Source organism: Salmo trutta, chromosome 6, assembly GCF_901001165.1.
Source record: "Salmo trutta chromosome 6, fSalTru1.1, whole genome shotgun sequence".
NCBI classification, from domain to species: Eukaryota; Metazoa; Chordata; class Actinopteri; order Salmoniformes; family Salmonidae; genus Salmo; species Salmo trutta.
The window spans coordinates 23,308,053-23,328,468 of NC_042962.1; the positions used below are offsets into that span (position 1 = coordinate 23,308,053).

The following is a 20,416-nucleotide window of genomic DNA, read 5'->3' on the forward strand; positions in this document are numbered from 1 at the left end:
TTCAAATTATTCCCACATTATTCAACGTGAGCATGGGAAGTAGAGTGTGTAAAGTCAAAGCAATTCACAGTGAATGTAGGCATACCTGAACACAACAGTAATGTTGAAAGCCATTCTCAATCTAAATTAGGCAATATATCTACACTGTTAAAATTAAGTGCTTCGTAACACCAAAACGAGTGGCAACTGAGCTGCCACCAACAGGAAGGAGGTAAAACCTTAAAGTTTCTGGAGTTTTGAAACACATCATCCTGAGAAGTTTTGAAGCAATACATGGTGTCAGTGGTGACCCCATTCAGGACAGGTGGGGCAGAGTTTTGAGTCACACCTGTTTAGCATTTTTATTTTTTTTCCTGTTTTGCATGTTATTTTGGCATTAATACGCATAACATATCATTTTCCAAACAATGTAAAAAAAGAACAATAATTGAATTAATAAAGCCGCATACAAACATGGTCTCTTTTTTTGTTTTCTTGAGTAAGGTAACTCCAAAATGCAGGTGTTTCAGCCTAGCTCAGTGCTTTCTGTGATGGTGGGGCAGCCAGCGGAACATACAGAACATAGGGGTTGGTAATGGTCTCTAGTTGCGCCATGATTAGTTCAGTGTTCTGTCACTCATGGGGACACTACGTCTCTGCAATATCTACACGGAGAGCTAGAAAGTTCAAGCCCCGTAGGTGCTGCCATAGATTTACAGTAGAAGTACCCATCCAAGAAGGCTCAAAGTCATTGGCCACAGATAAAATTACATCGGTTCACGTTATATGTACCGAAGCTTTGATTGGACTGATCATGTCAACATCATACTTTCAAAATCTTGGCTACCAAGCTAGACAAGCAGTCATCATCATGAATCAAGTCGACAATCTACTGGCAAATCCTTTTCAGTCCTTGTCATATGACGAGAAATTATAGATAAAACATATCGTGCTCATCGGCCATTGGACATAAACAATACACAACAAGTTGGAAATCGCAAATTCAACAATGAGTGGTTTGGAAGGAATCAGTGGCTAACTGCAAGCGTTGCAAAGCAATCACTAGCCTGCTATTCGGTGGAGACGGTGTGTAGTCCAAGTCTGGGTTTAAGGGTCTCTTTTCCAAACTTAAAAGGATAAACATTCACATGTAACATCATGGGCCAGAAAAGGTTGAATACATTGGCCATGCTGTCAATGCAGCATGACTTCTGCCACGTTCAAAACAAACTCTGAACTGGGAAATCTGAGATTTCAGTGAGTTCAAGACATCTGGGAACTTCAAAAAAACAAGCTCAGACTGGGAAAATACTTTTTGAACGGTCATCCAACTCGGGATTCCAAGTCGGGAACACATGCCACTATCTAGAGCTCCAACCTGAAGATCACTGACATCATGATTCGACCTTGTATTTTTCACAGTTCCCAGTTGCCTTAAAAGCACAAACATCCAGAGAATTCCAGACTTTGATTAAAAAAATGTACGACAAAATTTGCCCACAAGAAGAACCACCGCACCACCTTCCTGTTCAAGTGAGCACAGCACAACAAGATGAGTCCAAAAATGTCTTGTATGCTGCTGCATAAATTATGTAATCTGCCAGGGAGATATGTATACTTGTCACGTCCTGACCAGTAAAGGGGTTATTTGTTATTGTAGTTTGGTCAGGACGGGGCAGGGGGTGTTTGTTTTATGTGGTTCAGGGTTTGTTGGGATATGTTCCTATGTAAGAGGGGTGTTTGTTTAGAGTGTTTCGGGGTTTGTTGGTCTATGTTCTTGTTAGTTTATTTCTATGTTAGTTCTAGTCTTTCTATTTCTATGTTTAGTTAATGGGGTTGACCTTCAATTGGAAGCAGCTGCTCCTCGTTGCTTCTAATTGAAGGTCTTATTTAAGAGGGGTGTTTTTCTATGGGATTTGTGGGTAGTTGTTTCCTGTTTTGTGTCTGTGCACATGACAGGACTGTTTAGTGTCGGTCATTGTTTTGTATACGTGTTTCTTTTGTTTTTCCTTCTTTTCAATAAATAAAGATGAGTATACAAGTTTCCGCTGCACCTTGGTCCAATCCTTACGACGCCCGTGACAATACTGTAGCTAAGAAAGTAATACTAAGTGTATGTTATATAGTAAGCTGTTAGTAGCCCATGTGTCTCACCCTAGTAATTGGATCCCTTTCCCCCTCATAATTTAGCCTACTGTTCTGACTTGGTGGTGCACATGTAGCCTAGAGCCTGTTTTAGAGAAATGTCATCATCGAGTATTGTAAGAGCTTTCATTGTCTGCTTATATGCCCCCCTCTATTTATCCTACGGTTCTGACTTGGTGTACAGGGAGAATACTGTAAGAACAGCCCATGTTCTGAATTCTGTCACCGTACATTTCAAAAGTGCTGAACAAATAGTTATATTGTCTACGACCGTCTTAGCTCGCTCATTGTCTTAATCGAAATTACGGATTGCCTCTTTTCCGCTCATCGTTCCCTTATGCCATAGTTTTTACATCTCAATTGTCAGTAGAAACCCCATTTGTTTAAGCAAGTCAGCCATATCAACTACTTAAAAAAAAAAAAAGTCAGTAAATAAGGCTGAATGAACTGTTTCGGTGCCAGACAAGTCTTCTCTGATAGCCAGGTGTAGTAGTGGTAAGGATTCACTCCATGGTTCTGAAAAGAAAACTCTGCTGTTGGGACAGCTTTATGTAGACCCTAACAATTTGTGGGCACAGTTTGTCACCGTTATAGTGCAATTAATGTGTTGTTTAGTATCGTGTTGTGTTGTGGCTTCCCTGTCATGCATCTTCAATTTCTTTTGTTGAGTTTTCCCCACCAAGATTTACATGCTAAAATCACCACTGCATGGTGTGTTGTAACACCACTTAATAAAGTGTTGCACAACACCTTGCCAAGGACTGGGAGCCCTACCAAAAAAAGTTGAAAAAAATATTTTGGTATTTCAAATTCTGTTTAGTGCAGAATTAGATAACTTCTCTTTTGGTGCCGTTTCCTCCCTCTATAGCTTCTAAACACTATGGTATTTCAAATCCTGTCTAGTGCAGAGTATTTCATCGTTTAACATTCATTTATGTGTCTGTTCATTTGCCTGTTTAACCCATTTTGGCAACAGTAACTACAGGTTTTGCAACATGCATCACACTGTGGTTTCTTTTCTCTTCCATCAAAAGTTATAAATGTGGGAATGGGTTTTCTCATCATGGAACATCTAAAATGACGGTTTTGATATCCGTTCATCATGATCTATTACACCTCATGGTGCATCAAGCTGCTTAATACTAAACTATACTGTAAATATACTTTTCTTTCTTCAAACATTCATACACCATTGTGTAAAATAAGAATAAAGTCTAAACATTTTTGAATTACCCATAATCCTCTAAAAACAGGGCCATGTGGCACGATAGGATTTAAACCAATTAGTTCAATATCTCACATTTTTCAGGCTTTGGTTATCCTCATAAAATATCTTCCATTTTAAGCCACATGTTAAGTTGGATTTATTCTTAAATTGTTGGGTAAAATTAAATGAACAAATCATTGAAATGACTTGCAATCATTTTTAGTAAGTATACTGTATGTTTTTAGTTTTTTTAAAATACATTTCAATTCACCCTAGAATCTTTTTGTGGCTGTGTGGTTGAGTTTGTAAAATGTGAATAAAATTCAAATGAAATGTACCATCTTACTGCCCCAGAATTCGGTGGTTCAATTCTTACTTCTGCCCGTCCCACTTTCACTCCTTCTCTGACTCCTCCTGTTTCCAGTCTAAATAAAGCATTGAAAAAAGGTTGATTCCACAAAAAATATTCTCCACAGATCCTCATCAATCAATATTTAGGCTATAAATCATTCGCATTTCTTAACTATTTTGATTGTATTTTTTTTAAACGCTGCCTTTTACATGCACTAAAACCCCCAAAACATTTTTCACAACACCCTCTTAAAGACACCAATATTCAGATTAAAGAACCACTTCGGGTGTTTCAGAGTACTTCTAGTCTGTTTTAAAACCCTTTCTGTGTATCAGAACACTTACATTGGGTTTACATTCAAACCCTCTCCAAACACCAGATCTCAGGTAAGGTGCACTACTTTTCACTACTTTCCCCCAAAATGTCCATGTCAGGGCAAGCTATCAACATCCCCAAGGGCTCTCTTAATTAATAAATGGTCAGAGCCACATGCAAGTTAAGCCGAAGGATGAGGCTTGGCAGACGGACGGACAGTTATTCTTAAAGACAAAAAACCATGGACAGGAAATGCAGAAAGTGACTGATAGTTTATCAGGAAGTACAGCAGCCTATCTGTTCTTCAGAGGTTTCTGTATGTCACACCAAGGAGAGCAATGACATATGCACACACTATTTGATAAATTATAAATAATGTATTTTAAAAGACCCAAATATATAGACAGCCACTTAATTAAAGTTAAACAAGATAAAGTACTAACCGTGGTTGGTAATCAACTGTAATAACACACATTGCAATTGAAAGACAGATCACTGCAACCTTAAATCGTGCCGTTATTGCGTTAAAAACCAATATGACATTACATTTGGTCTGATGTCACGACATACACTATGGTCTAGTAGTCAATTTATGTATTCAAATTAGCGTTGACCTTTTGCATGTACATGTATTGCTTTTGTATATTTACACTTCACAACAGTAATAAAATGATGTTTGAGTTGATAATATTGACAATTCAAGCAGCAAAGAAGCATTCATATCAACATACTGTACATCACAAACCATACACTAAAAACAGTGGTAGTGCCAATGCAGTGAATTTCAGGAAAGTAAGCTGCCTACAGCCAATGATGACCTCGAACCCTTGTTTGATCACCCACTGCGCATCACCATAAATTACATAGGACCACATTTTGGTTCCAACTTTATATTAATTGACATCAATAGTAATGACCCTATTTTAAATCGATCATAATACACTGAAAAAGATCCTAGAGTTAGAGCCTTCATGGCTTGCACCATATACCACTCCATTTCTATTTTCTATCTCTTTTGACATTCAATTCCTTTCATATACATTTTGAAGGATAAAGAACACATTATCAGCCCACACTAAGCGAATGAAGCTTACCAGCATTGTTAAAAGTAGACACAACAAATCTGCTTCTTAGAAGAGCCTGAGTCGGCTGACAAAAGTATTTACAGACAGACAAAGTTAACCCGTTCGTGACGCCATCTGCTATGTACAGGCTCCAAACTCAACCTGGTAACTACAGGAAAGTGGCTTGACGCAACACCTTCATAACAATGCCATAAGCAAAACATACCAGCTGTCATGACATTTTATGAAAACCAATGTTAGTGTTGGGTCAGCTGTTATAAACTATCATAGAACGCAACTCATTAGACATTCAAATAGGGTTTGTCAGATGTTAACAGAAGTCAACATTGCTGAACTATTATGTCGTATTATGACAGATGTTATAGCATGCTTCTGGCAGTGTCACATACAGGGAGGTGTTATGCCAATTTGCTTTAAATAGAGTATGCCATTGAGAAGGGCACTGCTCAGTCTCTGTACTGTTTGATGAGCCTTCTTCTCTGGGAGGTCTTTCTCAGGAGTTTTCTGTAGTCATAAGGGTTGTCGTCCTGGCCCTCTGCAGTGGGCAGTCTGGGAACGGAGTGCCTGTCAACACAGCAGCACAAGAGATAAAGTGAGAGAGGGCCAGGCCGGAAATGAACAGAGGACCAAACAGTGAAAGAGGGATAGAGAGATGCAGTACAGTGAGAGATGAGTAGAGGGATGAAGATGGAATGATAGATGGTAATAGATGAGAAAAGATCAAGGCTCACGGTGGAATATTTAGGATTTGTTTGTTTTCTCTCTACAGTCTCTCTGCTTGATTACATACTTTCATGCTATGGACATACAGTATGTATCAGTGTCTTGTGTCTGTGTATTCACACGTATTCCCACGCGTATTCACAACAGACATGTGAGTATATGCATTCGTCTGTAGTGAATGGATTACACACCTTTTATCTGCTGGCTCGGAGACTGCCCTCTCTCTAGATTGTCTCCTGTCTGGAGTTTGTCTTTTGGTCTGTGGACTTCTGTCTGCAGCTGCAGTCTGTCTTTGGTCGGTAGACTGCCTCCTGTCAGCGGCTGCAGACTGTCTTCTTGTCTGTGGACTTCTGTCTGCAGCTGTAGACTGCCTCCTGTCAGAAGACTGTCTCCTCGCAGAAGACTGTCTCCTCTCTATAGAGCGCCTCTGTTCGATAGACTGCCTCCTCTCGAGAGATGCTCGTCTGGTAAGAGAGGTGCGTCGGTCTCCGGCTATGGCGCCGGTGGACTTACTGGTGGGGAGGCCCTGGTAGTACTGGTCATCTACGTCCAGCAGCTTCCCAGGACTGGAGCACAGACAGGAGAAGGCAGTTATGGTCAGTCACTTACTATATGACAATAAGTCAAAGTGGACATTTCATATGCCATACATTTTTCCAAACTTCAGTTTGGAATGATAATTTGGCTTTCCGAATATGGCAAACCGATCAATTCAAATCAAATCAAACTTTATTTGCCACATGCACCAAATACAGCAAGTATAGACTTTACTGTGAAACGCTTACTTACAAGCCCTTAACCAACAGTGCAGTTTAAGAAGAATCCATTATTTACCAAGTAGGCTAAAATAAAAAGTAATAATAAAAAGTAACACAATAAGAACAACAATAACAATAATGTGCTTCTACACCTGCATTGCTTGCTGTTTGGGGATTTAGACTGGGTTTCTGTACAGCATCAGCTGATGTAAGAAAGGTTTTATAAATACATTTGATTGATTGATTGATATACAGGGGGCACCAGTACCGAGTCAGTGTACAGGGGTACAGGTGTCACGACTTCCGCCGAAGTTGGTGCCTCTCCTTGTTCGGGCGACGTTCGGCGGTCGACGTCACCGGCTTTCTAGCCGCCACCGATCTACGTTTCTTTTTCTATGTTGTTTTGTCTTGATTGTACACACCTGGTTTCCATTACGTTATAATTTACTCCCTATTTAACCCTCTGGTTCCCACATGGTTTTGTGCGTGTTTGTTCGTTGTGAAGTGGTCAGTATTTCTGTGAGCTGGTGTGTTTCCCAGTGTGGAATATATGTTTGAGGGGGGGGGGGAGTCATAGTAAATTGTCCGGTGGCGATTTTTATGAATTGTTCAGCAGTCTAATGGCTTGGGGATAGAAGCTGTTGTATTGCTGTATTGTATCATGGCGAGGAAATATGAACAATACATTTGCTCGGCCATTGATTGGTATTGAGGAAGTTTCTCCAGCGAGCCACGCTATTCACCCGTTGGTTACAGTAGCCTTAACAGAGTTTATTATTTCATAGCAGGATGAGCATCAATATGAACTCCATTACTCCACTTCCTCATTACACCAGCCTTGTGATGAGCTAGCTGGAGCTGTGCATAATGTGAACCCAGGACCTTTAGTTCTACAGCCGAGGTGGAAGGGCCTTCCTAGTTCCTGATTAATCACTGCCTCCCCTCCTCTTCTATTGACAGACTCAAATGGAAATTTCCCCTCTGTGGGTTTTCATATCCCCCCTCTTCTTTCCGGCTTATTGGTTGAGTTATGTAATAGAAACAGTAATCTATGTCACAGGCAGAGGTAGGCAGACGAGCAAGCCTCAATGCCTACGGACTCTCTAACTAACAGGATTCTGCCACTATTATATCGTTCAGTTAGACCGGTCACACAATGGGTGCTGTTCAATGAAAACCGCAGAACGGGTTTCCGGGTTAAAACTAAAAAGGTGTTCCTCCAGCACCGAAAGTTGAGTTTTAGTTGGGTTTGCATTTTCATTAAAACAGTAAACAAGTATTAATTGAATAGGACCTGCATCGCAGGAGCCAAATGGGGTTTATTGAACCTGAATGGGGTTTACTTTGCAGTGGTATAGGGCTTATCTCTCTCACTCTTTCCACATCCCTCCATCATTACCAGCCCAATCGTTCTACACCAGGCTTGGTGTCTCTTTCTCTCTCTCTCTCTCAGACATTATTCTGTTCATTGGTTCCTTCCCCTTCTCTGTGAACCTCTCTTCTTTCTTCTCTGCTTTTCTAGTATTCACTCCCCTTGATTTTTTCCCAAATGTTGTTGTGTTACAGCCTGAATTAAAAGTGGATTCAATTGTAATCTTTTTTTGTCACTGGCCTGCACACTATACCACATAATGTCAAAATGGAATTATGTTTTTCAATTTTCTTACCAACAAAAAAATAATCTGAAATGTCTTGAGTCAATAAATATTCAATCCCTTTGATGTGGCAAGCCTAAATAAGTTCAGGAGAAAAAAATTGCTAAACAAGTCACATAATAAGTTGCATGGACTCTGTGTGCATTTGTCACGTCCTGACCAGTAAAGGGGCTGTTTGTTATTGTAGTTTGGGCAGGGTATGGCAGGAGGTGTTTGTTTAGTGTGGTTCGGGGTTGTTTGGGTTATGTTCTTTGTTAGTGTATTTCTATGTTATTTGTAGTTGGTCTATTTCTAGGTGGTGTTTATTGGGTTGACCTTCAATTGGAGGCAGCTGCTTCTCGTTGCCTCTGATTGAAGGTCCTATTTATAGGGGTGTTTGTTCTATGGGGGGTTTGTGGGTAGTTATTTCCTGGTTTAGTGTTTGTTGCACCTGACGGGACTGTTTGGACTCGTTTGTTTTTGTATACGTGTTTATTTTGTTTTTCCTTTTTCAAAATAAAAAGAAGATGAGCATACATTTCCCCGCTGCGTTTTGGTCCACACCTTACGACAATCGTGACAGCATTAATAGTGTTTAACATGATTTTTGAATGACTACCTCATCTCTGTACCCCACAGAGGAAGGAAACCGCTGATTATTGGTTATTTTAAAACAGTTACTGAGTTGAATGGCTGTGATAGGAGAAAACTACGGATGGATCAACAACATTGCAGTTACTCCACAATGTGAATCTAATTGACAGAGTGAAAAGAAGGAAGCCTGTACAGAATAAAAATATTCCATAAAGTAATACTGAACAGGCAAAACCTGGTTCAGTCTGCTTTCCAACAGATAGAATGATGAATTCACCTTTCAGCAGGACAATAATCTAAAACACAAGGTCAAATCTACACTAGAGTTGCTTTCCAAGAAGACAGTAAACATTCCTGAGTGGCTGTGTTACAGTTTTGACTCATTCGGAAAGTATTCAGATCCTTCAACTTTTCCCACATTTTGTTATATTACAGCCTTATTCTAAAATTGATTAAATCTTGGTTTCATCAGACCAGAGAATCTTGTTTCTCATGGTCAGTCCTTTAGGTGCCTTTTGGCAAACTCCAAGTGGGCTGTCATGTGCCTTTTACTGAGGAGTGGCTTCCGTCTGGCCACTCTTCCATAAAGGTCTGATTGGTGGAGTGTTGCAGAGATGGTTGTCCTTCTGGAACTCTGGAGCTCTTTCAGAGTGACCATCGGGTTCTTGGTCACCTCCCTGACCAAGGCCCTTCTCCCCCGATTGCTCAGTTTGGACTGGCGGCCAGCTCTAGGAAGAGTCTTGGTGGTTCCAAACTTCTTCCATTTAATAATGGTGGAGACCACTGTGTTCTTGGGGACCTTCAATGCTACAGAATGTTTTTGGCACCCTTCCCCACATCTGTGCCTCGACACAATCTTGTCTCGGAGCTCTATGGACAATTATTTCGATCTTATGGCTTGGTTTTTTCTCTGACCTGCACTGTCAACTGTGGGACCTTATTATAGACAAATTCCAAATCATGTTCAATCAATTGAATTTACCACAGGTGGACTCCAGTCAAGTTGTAGAAATATCGAAAGGATGATCAATGGAAACACGATGCACCTGAGTCTCATAGCAAAGGGTCTGAACACTTATGTAAATAAGGTATTTTTTTATTATACATTTGCAAACATTCTAAAAATGTAATTATGGGATATTGTGTGTAGATTGACGAGGATTTTTTAAAATGTGATACATTTTAGAATAAGGTTGTAACGTAGCAAAAGGTGGAACGAGTCAAGGGGTCTAAATAATTTCCGAATGCACTGTACTTGAAAATCTATGGCAAGACCTGGAAATGGTTGACTAGCAATGATCAACAACCAATTTGATGGAGCTTGGAAGAATTTAGAAAAGAATAATGGGTAAATGTTGTGGAATCCAGGTGTGGAAAGTTCTTAGAGACTTACCCAGAAAGACACAGCTGTAATCAATGCCAAATGGGCTTCTACAAAGTATTGACTCAGGGTGTGAATACTTATGTAAATCAGATATTTCTGTATTACATTTTCAATACATTAGCTAAAATATCTAAAAACATATTTTCACTTTGTCATTATGGGGTTTTGTGTGTAGATGGATGAGAAACAATTTTATTTATTCAATTTTGAATTCAGGCTGTAACACAACAAAATGTGGATTAAGTCAAGGGGTATGAATACTTTCTGAAGGCACTGTATCTCTCTGTCTTCCTTCATTTTTTCACTGTGCTGTTTCATCACTGCTTTTCCTCACGGACACAATCCACCTCTCTCTATCACTCTCTCCCCTCCTATTTCACTCCCTCTCCCCACCCATGTCCCTCTCCCTCTCCCCCCTCTCTCTCAGCTGTCAGCGACAGTTGGAGATGCTATCTTTCCTCCTGACCTTCTCGTTCTTAATGATGCATGTAAACTGCTCCTGTCCATAGCTGGCTTTATTTATCTGCTAACAAATTATTACCCTTGATGTGTACAGTCTCGTCGTCTCACAGCCCAGTGTGTGTGTGTGTGTGTGTGTGTGTGTGTGTGTGTGTGTGTGTGTGTGTGTGTGTGTGTGTGTGTGTGTGTGTGTGTGTGTGTGTGTGTGTGTGTGTGTGTGTGTGTGTGTGTGTGTGTGTGTGTGTGTGTGTGTGTGTCCAGATTCTTTTGATAAAGTACCATACCCCTTCCTTGTTCATCCAGACCTATCTGTCTGTCTGCCAGCCTAGGGGAACGTCTATCATCACCTTTCTGGGAGCTACACTCACCTCGTGGCCCACACACACAGACACACTGGGACACACACAGATTCACATCAAACAAAAAACAGACACGAAGCAAAGGAGGCTCAAATGGTCTGTCTATCATGTATTGCAACATATTAGGTTTATTGTAGATCCTAAATAATTGATCACTGCATCTTTCATAAAATACTCAACAAACACACAGTAAAAATACTGATGTTACTACTGTATGAGTGCATTATATTGGACTTTGTCCACATGGCATTTGTCATATAGTTAGATTTCATTAAGTAAAACCATTGTATAAGGAGGATGAAGGATAAGGCCAATTAAGTCCATTGTAAATGTGTAAGGCTACAGACCGTTAAGTTTGGACCCACACCCTGGCCTTACAGTTGGCACTGTCCCATATTCATTACTCACAAGCAGAGTGCCAAGTTTCAGATCTAACCTCTTAAAGGCCTGCCAGTAGCTACAAGTGGCTCGTTAAAACAGGGTGAATGATGGGTCGTTGACTTACCCTTGTTTCCGTGGCCTGCGTTTGTCATCCTGGACAGACCTCTGAATGGGAAAGACACAGGAAGTAGTGTTACATGGAAATAAACTAGGATTCAAATCTGCGAATATGTTTAGCTTTATAGCCTACTTATAAGGTGTATAGCCTCCTACATAGCCTTCAAGACTATGTAACAACCTATAACTTAAAGCCTACAGTGATTGGTTCTCAAAGTCGAAAGTTGGCAGGTGATCAGTCCCGTAATCAATCGATCTGTTGGTTGACTAACAATTAAGCTAGCTGGAGATCAGCTGAAGCTGAAGGGATGAGGTTGGAACAAAACCTTGCAGGGACTCTCCAGCACCTACTTTGTGCCTTTCTAGTGCATACTGAAATTATTAGACAGAAATATTTCAACAATATAAACACATGCTGGAGTGCATCAAGACTTAATAGCACACCCAAAAGGATTCAAGTTGAATCTATACCAGTTGAGAGACTTGTACGGGTTTGTAATATGCTTTCCATCGGAGCACTTGAAGCTGTCATGGACAGACCTTGGCAAAACTACATTAATGGAAAACTTTAACGTTGGAAAACTTCTAACAACTTAAACACAGATCGTTACATTCCCTTTGATCTTGTGTCTTATACACTGTTGGAGAAAAAGGGCCACATCAATAATAAAATAGATAAAAATGCAATTATTACAGTGCTGTAAAGGTGACAGAGAATGGCTCACTACTGTACGGATGGAGTCAGACTCACATGGATGAGGTTGTAGTACGTAGAGTCCTCAGGGGTGTTGAGCGTCTTTGGCTGCTGGGTTCTGCGAGGCGTCCGACACACTTTCAGATCGACTGAAACATCACAACAACAAAAAGACCCAGATCAGCAGTAATGCTTTGATTTCCAAGTAGCTAGAGGAAGTAGACATAGGTGTATTGTTATCCAGGTTTTTCATTTTTATCTACAGTATTTATCAATTGTGACTTGACAAATCCCTGGTTCATCATTTTTAAAAGAGTGCTATGTAATAAACAGAGACATTTTGTGTCCTTGTGGGTTTTTTTTTTTACACAGGAACTGAGTGAAAACAGTTTTTTTATGTTATGCTTGAGAAAATGGCTTCCAAAAGACTAGCATGAGGAGACGATTGACCCCCCGAGGGCAGCGAGAACACACCATGACTCCCCTGCTGGTTAACTCTACTCCACTTCACACTATTCTGCACTATTCTGTACGGTTTCTCTAATATTTTAACCACTGCCTTTAAACATAGCTTCCGAGAGGACAAACATTGCTACAATACCTGAAGAGAATATGACCTGGAAATAATTTTGAAATGGGAGGGCGTTTTAATAATGGTGGCTTCAGGAGATTCTATTCTACCAAAGACTTAAAGATTTTGTAACTTTTACTGTTGAAAAGCGTTATCCTAAGTCTAAATATGGTAAAGTACACACATTAAAGGGTCTCTTTTTTTTACACAACTGCAAACTTCAAGGAGAGGGCATTCAAGGAGTTAGTTTGATGGTAATTTGTGATGTCATCACCAACCTCACTATTGATGAACAATAGAGGAACAATGGAGAACAAAAGAGGAAAGGTCCACCCGCCCACTTGTTTCATGTCATGAGATATCTGGACTACCTATTGAGATGGATCTTTTGTTAAGTAAATCAGGTGATAAATGAGCTGAAAAGGAGACTGGAGTAGGACTTTAAGTTTTGAGAATTTTTGGCATTTTACAAGCTTAAATGTCCCCAAAAATCATAAGCGTACATTATTCAGTTAAACTAACCTCATGGGCTTAGGCTTTGGTTGCTATGTAGCCTACTTGAGGCTGATATTTGGCCTACAGAGCTGTATGGAAACTTGACTTAGGCCGTTGTGTTAGACCCTGTTTTTCTAAAGACTTACTGAAGAGGCTTTATGACTGGGCGTATGATCACTGGAGAGGCTTTCGGGGGTGAACACATAGTTTCCAGGTGCCATTCCATACCCTCTGTTCCATAAATGATTATGAGCTGTGCTCCCTTCAGCAGCCTCCACTGTGTTCCATATTATGGTGACCTATAGCTCTCAGTAATGTATTGAATAACATGTGTATGGATACAGTATGTAAGGTAAAGGCTGTATTTCATGCATTGTTTGCCATAGTTTTTCATATTATTGAACCTGTCTATTTAAAGGTCGTCAGTGATTCTGCATTGCTCAAAGGAGGAAAGCTCATTTGAAATGCCCATATTAATGGTTGTTGTAATTGCCACAGCGGTGCCTTATGAAACGTGATTAGCATTTAATGACCTTTTCCATGAAGTGAAATATGATTGGCATTCTAAGAAATGTCCCCAACTTTCTTTCTGCATTTAAAAATTAGGATTTTAATTGAAATGTAGCGAGGTATGAGGACAACTTATTATTGGATCAAATCGATGAAGACATTTTGGAGGATATAATGTCTCTGGAAATTAATTCTACTCCTCAGGCAATGTGTTGCTGTTAAGAACACCTTGTAAAGGGCACGTAGCAGGCATCTCAAGAGATTGCAGTTTGGATTTTTATTGTTGTGGTGAGTTGTTATTGTACTAATATAGTGTATATCTCACATTCAGAAAATGCAGATTTGATACCAGGTTACCAATTGTGTTGAGCGGCCACTTATACCTAGACACAGCACTGCAAGCAGCCACACATAGTCCCCAAATTCTAGGCTTGCCTCTCACAATCCAATATGAGAAAGTCACCCATGACACCAATAAAACTAATCATGGATGACACAATAATTATATTTCTTCCTGACACCTGGTAAACTTATGATGATAATAACATTTCAGCTGCCAGATGGATTTGACACACCAAGCACTGAGATGCTGAACTTTCACTCTGCCAGCTCCCTCGCTCATCCTTTCAAAGCAATTGCACATATCACCGGTGGGAATCAAATTCATTTTCTGATGACGCATCGCGTCGAGAACCGCTTTCCGGTTTTGGCACTTGACATCCCCAGGTTTTTTTTTGATACAATCTAGCCTTAATGAGAGAGAAAACGGAGCTTGTCCGCTGATAAAATCATCGGCTAGTGCGAAGCGGAGACATAACAAAAGCTGTGCCTTCTTTTCCCCATCTTGTTTCGCACCTGAGGCAGGGATGACTGAGCATAGGCTGAAAATAGCTCCTGAAATAGGAGAATGAGCTCACAAAAAGGGGGAAATGACACAAGACATAAAAAACGGGATAATATCTGTGTACACATTGAGAAAGCTGCTTCGAAAAATGTAAATACTTGAAATGTGTTTGAGAACACATACCACATATTGCTTAGTCTATAGGGCCAAACTGACACTCAAAGAAACACTGGTCATAAGTTCTCTTTACAAACAATGAAGGAGATGGTTATGGAGGTAAAGGCTTTTTGCAAGTGCACTCTGTCTTATTTCAATGAGTGTTAGTGAACTCTATTCAGCTCTCTGTCTGTGAGGGATAGTCTTGGAGCTGTTTGACCAAGCAGACGAGCCAGGAGCCCACTGGAAAGATGGATAGACCAGAAGAGAAGGATTTGATTGCTTCTTCAGACAGGAAATTATACTCAATACTGCCAGAGTGACTCGGGATCACCATTAGTACCTCCAGTTTGTTTTTGTATAGAACCAGGCTACAATATTTAGATTTACTTATTCTCAAATGTATCGAATTTCATCCATGTCTGTACTCAACAGTACATTTGTTGTGTCTTTGCTATGTACAATGTCTTGTGGTTTTCACACAAGTCAGACATTTACCTGATTGCTGATGGTTGGCAGCAAAGCCATTGACTGCCTGCCCTTTGACAAACATGCCGTTATTGGCTGGGTTTATCTGGTGGGCCAGGATGATCTCGTTCAGCTTCTGCTGGAGACTCATGTAGTTCTGGGAAGACTTAGTGACCTGTTGTATAGACAATGGACAATTGATACATATAATCAAAAAGTTGGGGGTTCAGAACCCCAAGAAAAGCTGTTGGCAGATGTATCAAGTGGGTTATAGTGGGTTAGTACTAGATTACCTCTTTAGAAAAGACCTCCAGTTCCTCCGTATCTCTCTGGGCTGTGGCCTTGGTGGCCTTCAGGTTCTTCCTGTCCTTGTAGCCCCTGAACTGGCTCTGGATCTTCACCGCTGCCTGCTCCTCGTCATACCTATCCCCTCCCTGAGACTCTGTCTCCTCTAAGCGACCCAGCTCTACATCGGTGAGGTCCACAACCCTGTCCTCAACCTTCAACCCTTCCTCCTGTTCCTCAACCATGGGTTCCTCCTTGCTCCTTTTGACCCGTTCCCTCTCCTCCTTGAATTTCTTTCTATCCCGGTGTCCTCTGAAATTGCTCTGCAGAACGGTGGCAGCTTTTTCCTCGTCTGGCTCTGACTGGCTTGTGGTGGACGGCTCTGGTTGGGGTTCTAGCGTTGGCTCCTGTGGCTGGACAAGTTCTTGTTTGGGTTGTTCTTTGGCCTCTTTCGCCTTCTTTTTCTTGGGGATTTTTCCTTCCTCCTGCAGGCGTTTGCGCTCCTTGTGGCCACGGAAGTTACTTTGGATGACCGTAGCTGCCTTGGCCTCATCTACTTCCTCCTTCTCTTCCACACCTGCAGACACGGCTGCTGTCTCTGGAACCTTTGACCTTCCTTCTGGTTTTGACATACCTTCTACCTTTGCGGTCTCGTCTTCAGTTGGGCTCATCACTCTCTGTTTCCTTGCTGGGATCTTGCCTTCTTCAACCAGCTTCTTCCTCTCTTTGTGGCCCCTGAAGTTGCTCTGGAGAACTGTAGCTGCCTTAGCTTCCTGTTCCGGGTTAACCTCCTCCCCTTCTGCTCGCTCTGCATTCTGTTGCTCGTCAATTTCCGTGTCTTCCTCGTCCACCAGCTCTTCACCCACTTCCGTGTGCTCATCGTCGTCATCCTCTTCCGCCTTGGCCGTGTCTTCATCCTCTTCCTCCTCCTCCGCAACTTCGGTCAACCCATTCTCCTCTTCCTTTTCCACTGCAAACTCCTGCTCCTCCTCTTCATCCTCCTCCATAATAGCAGGCTCCACCTCTACAGGTGAGGGTGACCTTAGTCTCAACTCGTCTCCGGACAGTGTCTTGTGGCGCTCCCTGAGTTTCTTTCTCTCCTTGTAGCCTCTGTAATTACTCTGGAGGACCACGGCGGATTTGGCCATCTCTTCCTCCTCCAGTTTGGCAGCTTCGATCCTCTCTTTCTCTATCCTGTCTTTCTCAATGGCCTCCCTAAAGAGAATGCAGTTGATTTTGCTCTGAACAGAATCAAACTCAATGTAAAATGTTTATGATCTGGAACAACTATAGAGGGTATACTCCACATATATACGTTTATATGAAGAGTAGTTCCTGCCTTGTCAGCAGTTAATGGGGATCCTAACAAATACTGAAATACTAATTATAAACTGGGTGGTTCGAGCCCTGAATGCTGATTGGTTGAAAGCAGGGATATATCAGACCATATACCACGGGTATGACAAAAAAATACTTTTTAATGTTCTAATTACGTTGGTAACCAGTTTATTATAGCAATAAGGCACATCGGGGGTTTGTGGTATATGGCCAATGTACCACGGCTAGGGGATGTGTCCAGGCACTCCACGTTACGTTGTGAATAAGAACAGCCCATATCTGTGGTATATTGACCATATACCACACCACCTTGGGCCTTAGTGCTTAAATATCAAATGCATACTAAATAAAACATCAACTTCACAATGCTTAAAAAGTTCTGGATCTACTGTCCTACATTTGACTATGTTTTTGCGTAGTGCAGATCCATCGATGGTTGTCCTTACCTTTTCTTTTTGAAACTCTTCCTCTCCCTGTGTCCTCTGTAATGGGCCTGAATCTTAGCTGCTGCTTTATTTTTTTCCTCCACCAACTCCTTGTACTTCCTCTTGGCGAGGTAACCTCGGCAAACTGCAGAATAGGATGGTACAAGTTGAAGCTACACTAAACGTACTATGTAACCTCTGAACACGAACAAACCAATCTTAGAAAACAATGAGGAAGTAGCATCATGGTCTCCTCACCAGCCTGTAACTGGGTGATGAAGGTCTCAAACTTGGCTTTGCTTAATTTATCATCAGCACATCTCCTCCGTACTTTATGTCCTCTGTACGCTGGTGGACGATACATTAGAGACAAATCATTAACATACAGATATTAACTATTGTTTATGATAATAACGACTTTAACAGTATTTGCACACGTTTAAAAGGAACTGGGACAGTTTTGATTCCACTATGGTCATAAGGTCAAAGTGTCCACGTACTGACCTGATTGTATGGCTACAGCGCTCTGTGCTCTCTTCTCCAGTATTTTGCGGTAACGTTTGGCCCCCAGCCAGCACCGGACGTAGGCCTGGACCAGAACGATGCGGTCTATGGTCTGCCTCACCATCAGGTTTAGGGTCTCCACATGGTAGTACTTCAGAAACACCTGAGAGACACCACATGGAAACACAATCGAAGGGTGTAGACTCAGTCATACTCTCCATGAGATTTGTCTAATCATTTACATTTGACTCCAAAATACTCCATGAATGTGACCTTACTTTCGTTTTGCCCAGGACCCAATTTTCCAGTTTGGTTTTTTCCAATATAGCTGCACAAGTCTCTGGGCTCGCTTCCGGCTCCTTGTGCGCATGGAAAGCCAGTATGTAGTACCTGCAATAACCAATACTAGACTTACCAAACCATTCCTGCACACTATTAGCCTAAAACCCTCAAAATGAGTTTTCCATTCTTCTAGTCATTCACAAGCAATAAGTGGGAGCCTATGGAGTCTTTTCTATGATTAGGATCACCAACCTGTTGACGAAGTTGGTGTAGAGGATGCGGTGAGAGTAGCCCTGCCGGCGGATCTTAGCTGTCTCCAGGACGCCCGTGTAACGCAGCTGCACCAGCACCTTCTCCCGGTCAAACTTACTGGCCTGCCGGTCATTGTTGGGCTTGATGCAGCGCACAAAGTGGGGCTGTCCCGCCACCATCTTGGACAGCAGGTCCATTAGGGAATACTGGTGAATGAAGAGGCAGGAAGTGAGTAGCTTACCTAAAGCATCCAATCAAAACTAGTGTCCGGGTAAAGACCTGAATAAGACGAAAATGCCTATTCTTGAATTCCTGTATGAGAAGACATATTTAGTTGCTTTCCTTTCTTGTGTAAACCAGTATTTATAATCGAATTATCCAGGGGTACTGGTACAACGCCAAGGAGATAAATAGGTACACATTACATGTCACAGTATGCAAATGTGCTGTACTACCAGTCAGTTTATCAACAGAGCTGTACTTACATTCAGAGCTATACTACCAGGGTTGGGGATAATCTATCCACACAGTAATGTAGGAAGTGATCAAGTGAGACATTCTTACTCTGAAGTAGGAGGCTACTGTCTGTGTTCTCATGTTGGTAGACTCTCTGGGATGGTGGGTGGTCTCTCCAGTTCCAGTATCACCCTGGACACACAAAACACTGAGTTTATCAAAAGGATTCACCACAGGTTTATGGTAGGTGTATTTGTTGAGTTAAATCAGTGAATATTGAAAACAGTATTATATATAGTGTAAAATACTATGGGCCAGTTTCCCGGACACAGATTAACTTCAGTCTTGGACTTAAAAGCCATGTCATTGGAGATTCTCCATTGAGAATGATGTTAAAACCAAGGCTTAATCTCGGTCTAGGGAAAACTGGCCCTAAAAGATGTTGTAGAATATGACTTTTTTTTTAGTGACTGAACGGTACGAGTATAAAATCATTATGGATTGGAAGTTATTCATCAATGTGTAATTAACATGAAAAGCAATGATGTGTTAGATGAGGGCTCTGAACCCCAAAATACTGTCCTGTGAATAACAAATAGGTAACAGCCTGAATTGGGTATCAACATTCAGAAGCCTTATTACCCCAATCATCTGTGTATCGTATTTTTTCATGGAATTCTCTCTCATTTTTGTTGTTGTGTGAAAATCACAAATTTTTGAAAATCACCAATCACCGTTTGAATATGTACTGTGTGATCGAGAAGCAAGAAAGGCGTGTGTTTTTTTTCTGGGGTGAGAGTTAATTTCCGAGAAGAAGGCTGCAAGAGATGCATAAAGAGGAAGCGTAAACAAACAAGAGCCAAGTTAGGAATCAAGTTTGCATAATGACAACTTGTTTTAAATGTTTAATGCTGAGTATTGACTTCAGAGGTACGAAATTAGACGTTTGTGACAAAGGACAGTGACCACTTGATCATAAGAGAATGTATGTGTTAAGTCAGTTTGTTTCAACTGGCATTGCTAGATATGGCATGGATTATAAGGATTTTACCACAGAGGAACTAGCTATTTTCCTGCTTATGATCATTGGTGAAACTGACAATTGGAAAAAATCTAGACACACTTGAAAATCAGTGGGACTTTTCTTATTCCATAAAATGCACTCTGAGAATTTCAAACAATGTTCTCAATAGCAGAGTAATAAGGAGAGCGCATATTATACATGCAAAGATATGCTAATCTGGGACACTGCCAAATACGAACCTTGAACCATTGCACATGAGTCACATTGCTCACTAAAAAGCAACAGCACTGACAAACCATACCTTTACACCATGAGTCTAAAACATTTCTAAAATGACACTTTCACTACTCATGACTACAGGAGGAGTCTTTGATGTGCTTTCTTAGGCAGAAATGTAAAATATGCAGATGAATGGAAATACATTCATGTACTCATCAAAGACAGTTAATTGCCTGGTTTAGCCTCTGCCAATAGCCCTGAGGTATACAAATTGGTTTGACAAAGTGGGAATTGTGACTTCAAAAAATGCAACCTTCCTCTTCCCCTAACAATCAGATTAGTACGGAGTACTGGAAAGTAAAGGGTTGTGCCCTTTTTGTGGGGAAGATACGTTCTAGGGG

At 41.1% G+C, this 20,416-nt stretch overlaps 1 protein-coding gene across 1 annotated transcript in view; it reads right to left on the minus strand.

Moving 5' to 3' along the window:
* Positions 1 to 4,251: 4,251 nt before the first annotated feature.
* The window catches only part of myo3a (myosin IIIA), an 80,368-nt gene continuing 64,203 nt past the window's right edge, over positions 4,252 to 20,416 (minus strand). The window contains exons 26-37 of the mRNA XM_029755810.1: positions 18,881 to 18,964; positions 18,317 to 18,522; positions 18,061 to 18,172; positions 17,783 to 17,945; positions 17,537 to 17,626; positions 17,300 to 17,423; positions 15,524 to 16,730; positions 15,261 to 15,405; positions 12,244 to 12,335; positions 11,500 to 11,540; positions 5,998 to 6,372; positions 4,252 to 5,647 (exon numbers count right to left, since the gene is read on the minus strand). Coding sequence (XP_029611670.1) covers positions 5,530 to 5,647; positions 5,998 to 6,372; positions 11,500 to 11,540; positions 12,244 to 12,335; positions 15,261 to 15,405; positions 15,524 to 16,730; positions 17,300 to 17,423; positions 17,537 to 17,626; positions 17,783 to 17,945; positions 18,061 to 18,172; positions 18,317 to 18,522; positions 18,881 to 18,964 — 2,757 coding nt within the window. The 3' untranslated portion in view covers positions 4,252 to 5,529. The remainder of the gene's footprint in view (positions 5,648 to 5,997; positions 6,373 to 11,499; positions 11,541 to 12,243; positions 12,336 to 15,260; positions 15,406 to 15,523; positions 16,731 to 17,299; positions 17,424 to 17,536; positions 17,627 to 17,782; positions 17,946 to 18,060; positions 18,173 to 18,316; positions 18,523 to 18,880; positions 18,965 to 20,416) is intronic.